Below are 4,494 nucleotides of genomic sequence, written 5' to 3'. Positions count from 1 at the left end.
AAGGGTAAAGAATGAAGTTTAATTTTGAAAAGTTACAACATGCAAATGGCACTGATTTGGTGAAATGGCCCTTGACAGATATTGAGGTCATGTGTACAATAGAAAAATAGATTGAAAATAGATTGGAAAATAGATTGAACAACGTTGATAGAATATTCTGTAACAGAACTTTCATTTGTGAAAGAAAAAAATGCAGACGTCTTGTGTTTTATTAAGTAAAGTAAATCTAATAACTTTGAGTAATATCTCTCCAATAAACCCTAATCTTGTGCAGACACTTCTTCAAAGTCAAGAAAACCACATCTCCGAGTACAAACTGTAGATTAAAAGACAGCACTCAGCTCAGAGGTGTCAGTTGCTTTGATTGACAGGACAGATGACCAGTGGACTTGAGTTTCTCCCATTTTGACAAAAATGGGGGCTGAAATATGGGCGGAGAATGTCCCTGAAGTTGCAGTCAGTGAAGGTGTAAATATGTGATCTGGCCTCCACATTATAGAAGGACACCAGACCCTCCTCATAGTCCACAAACACCCCCACTCTCTGGACTTTCTCTGGGACAGGAAGACGGACAGGAGGATCCTCCAGTGCACAGTAAAGATTCTTATTACAATGCACAATGGCCCAGTAACCCTGACTGGGTTTTAGGGGGATCTTGCCCTTCCTGTTGGCATCCTCAGCTGCCACGCCTAAATCCCACCCTGTCTTTTCCCAGACACCAACCTCCCAGTAAGCTCTGCCAGAGGTCAGCTGGTTCTGACCCAGCACGCAGCCGAACAAGTCGTATCTTTCATCGTTGTCTGGGAAATCTTGTTTGATTCCTCCATCTCTCACTTCCTTTCCATCATCTGACAGAACTAGCTGAGCATTAGCCGTGTCTGGGTCGAGAGATACATCGACTACCAGGACAAAAGATTCAAAGTCAGGGAGCTTGTTTGGCTGAGAGCCAAAAATCAAAAGCTCGTCATTTATACATTTCAAGTAAAGAATACAGTGCCAGTGATTATATAGAAATCTTTTTTTTAATCTAGCTGGCGATTAATCAAATTATTTATACCTTTTTTGGTGTAAACTAAGACAATAAAGGGGAGTTAGTCTTGGTTAAGATAAAACTTCCAAAACAATGTACTTTATAATTTGTGAAGTTATATTTTTTGCCCTCTTTGCATTGATCAAAACTATGATCATCTATTGATAATCAACTTATTGCTCCCTCTGCTGTAGAAAATCTGAATAGCAAGAACAACGTGAAGTAATTCTATGTCTGTTTCAGAGTCTATCCGCAACATTTTGGGAATCAGTCCTACTCTGTCCCTTTTGGAATCCCAGACTAACTGCTGCTTCATTCAAATGGAGACATACCTGCAAACATCTGGATCCTCCGAATTTCTGGAAACCAACAACAGGGGTCAATCACAATATATTCATTTATCATCGACTGTTTTGTATCACTGCTTGTTCATTAACAACTGAGCGATTTCGATGTCCTCACTCACCGAGACTGGATATTTTCTCTAGCTCTGCATCAATCTTAGCTTTCATGGCTGCCAGATTTCTCTGTATTGAACTAAATGACAACTCAGTATCGACAGCAGTATCCATTAAGTCTCTGCTTTGCTCTAACTTTGGCACTGTTGAGTGACTCTGAGGAAGGTAAAGAGGAAGTGAATTTAGAAACTTCCAGACCAGCCGCCCCACCTGGCCTGCATGTAACACATTAATAAAGGTTTGTTAAACAACAGTCCAATAAGTAAATGTATTAATTTCTTTCACTGGCTGGTGTTTTTGTTTTTACCTGCAGGAAGTGAACGTGGTCTTCAGCATCGGTGATTCGATCGAACTCAGCGATGACCTTCCTGAATTCACTGATCTCTCTCTTCAGCTCACTGGTCAGCTCCTCAGCCTCCATCTTCAGACGCCTCCTCCTGTCCTCAAGAGGGTGCAGTGCCTCCCTCTGTGCCTCCTCCACTGCTGCCATCAGACCCTCAAACACCCCCTTTATCTCCTCTTTCTCTCTGTCTATCTTACCCTGCAGGAATGTGTAGAGTTTAGAGAATTCATCCTTTGGTTTTCCAACTCTCAGTTCTTTTTTTTTTTTTTCATTTCCATTGATATTCACTCATTGACCATTTTATTCGATATGACCCCTGACTCATGCTACTTATGCTTAATCTTAACTGCTATGTTATTTATTTATGTGTGTCTGATAGCTATCTGATAGTATGTGATGGCTGAAGCAATGCTTGCCATTGTCTTTCAAACTCTTTCATTAACAAGTTGTCTCCACTCTCATGACTGCTCATGTGTTTTGTTTGTCACTCCAATTTTGCAAGACCCTGGACAATGTTGTGTGTAAAAACCCAAGAAGGGCAGCAAAGACACTGGTCCCAGTATGCCTGGTATACAGATCCCAGTTCACATGGTGCTAACAATAACACCGTCAAAGTCATTTAAGGCTTATGTTCTGCCCATTCTAACATTCTGTGTTTCAGGATCTGGATCCTTTAGTACTGGCCTGATTTGTCTAGAGAACCATGACGATGTAACTCATTGTCTGTAGGGGTGATCCACTCTTACAACTCTACTTTATGGCTGGCCAGAGGAGGATGGGCTCCCCTTGTTGAATCTTGGTTTCTTCCAAGGTTTCGTCCTCCTATCTGCTTCATTAGGGAGTTGCCTTGGGCTTGCTCACTGGGGGTTTAAGGTACTGATTGCTGTAAAGCGGCTTTGAGACATTTTTGATTGTAAAAAGCACTATACAAATATACTTGAACTTGAACTTGAATGAGTTGGGTGCTGTACCTAAAAAAACCGGCTAGTGAAAATACACATAGAACCAGTTCCTGTTTCTCGTGAACTTATTCAGCTTTTCCTAGCCTGCTACACTATGTAACTAAAACGAAAGCAGCTGAGATCCGGTCTGATTCTCAGCAGCGATGTCTATGGTTAGTGTTTGTGGTTTTTAGACAGACCTGACATTGTCCCACTGCATGCTGAATTTCCTTTACTTTGTCTTCTCTCTCCTGAATCATCTTTTCAACATCCCTTTTAGTACTTCCCAAGTCAGCCTGTAATGATGCACACACAAATACACACCCATATCAGTAAGTCACACACCCAAAAGCACAAGTGTACACACACACACACACACACACACACACATACACACTTAGTTCTTGGGATCATAATGTGATCATAAAATATGAGTGTAATCTGAGATCATAGCCAGTAGCTTCCTAAGTATGGATACTCATGGTTATAATCATCATCATACTTGCAGAAGCTCTTTCAATATTAACCTAACAATATGTTTGCATAGCAGCATGAAGTCAATGAAAAAAGTGATGTATTGTGTGTTTGTGTCACTAGGTGCAGGTACAAGTCTAAGGGGAGATACACATCTTTGCATTTGGTGGGTAAACTATTTGGGTAACAGTAAAACAGAAAATAATGACAGAGAACAAGTTCTGCAGCATCTAGATGGCTAAAATCCTTAATGCCTTGGTGATCCCCAGTGTGTCTATTACCTGTCTCCTGTTCCTCTCCGTTTCTACGGGAACAACCTGTCTGCCCTCCTGCACACACAGAGCACAGATGCATTTTCCCTCCTCACAGCTGTACAGCTCCAGGGGTCGACCGTGAGTCAGACACGCCCTCTGGTCCAGGTCCTCCACTGGGGCCACCAGGTGATGGCCTCTCAGTCGTTGTGTGGACCGGTGCTGTTCCACATGCCAGCTACAATACGACATCAGACACACCAGACAGGACTTCACAGCCTTGAGCTTCCGATTTCCACTGCAGACGTCACACGCCACTTCTCCCGAAGCTCCTGTGAACTCACCAGGTTTTGGACAGTTGGCTTTGCACAACTCCTGCACAAGAGTCTTTAGAATCACATTGACACTTGGCTTTATTTGCATCTGTAGATGTTCCTTGCAGACCGGGCAGATCAACGGATGAGGTTCCAGGCAGGTCAAGCAGAAGGTGTGGCCACAGGTAGTGGTGACAGGGTTCTTCAGTAGGTTCTGACAGATGGAGCACTTCAGGTGCTGGGAGATCAGGACAGGTGAATCCACCCTGGGCGCAGGTAAGGAGGGTGATACAACAGAAGGCATTGCTGTGGTGACGTCAGTGAAAAGGAATGTGTCCCGTCTGCTGTGTGGGTATGAGAGGAAAATAACAGAGGCAGTGACAGTCAGCAAAGTAAATAAAGTCTGATCCAACCACACCTTTCATTAAATATCTCATGATATAAAAATGTGACCTGTCAAGAAAAGACAGATTGCCCCAAAGTACAGTGGGAGAGGGTCGAATACATGTTTTTATTAGACATTTAAATGACAAAAAGCATTAAAGAGTTACAACAATGTCTTACAATGTCTTTCATAGACACTACATGAGCAAAACATCACAATACAAAACATTAACAACATTTTCTTGTAATCTGATGTAATCTGTACTTTACATGACTTCTACTCCTTTCATCAAAACCTG

General features: G+C 42.3%; 1 protein-coding gene across 1 annotated transcript; it reads right to left on the bottom strand.

Annotated features, from left to right (window-relative positions):
• Nucleotides 1-351: 351 nt before the first annotated feature.
• On the bottom strand, nucleotides 352-4,115 carry LOC115816481 (probable E3 ubiquitin-protein ligase TRIML1). The gene is made up of 6 exons (XM_030779434.1): nucleotides 3,528-4,115; nucleotides 2,973-3,068; nucleotides 1,796-2,029; nucleotides 1,497-1,644; nucleotides 1,363-1,389; nucleotides 352-899 (listed from the first exon to the last, which is right to left on the bottom strand). Exons 1-6 carry the CDS (start codon nucleotides 4,113-4,115, stop codon nucleotides 352-354), a joined length of 1,641 nt encoding a protein of 546 aa, XP_030635294.1.
• Nucleotides 4,116-4,494: the final 379 nt, after the last annotated feature.

This window comes from Chanos chanos, chromosome 7 (genome assembly GCF_902362185.1).
Source record: "Chanos chanos chromosome 7, fChaCha1.1, whole genome shotgun sequence".
NCBI classification, from domain to species: domain Eukaryota; kingdom Metazoa; phylum Chordata; class Actinopteri; order Gonorynchiformes; family Chanidae; genus Chanos; species Chanos chanos.
This window is presented reverse-complemented; position numbering and strand designations above follow the sequence as displayed.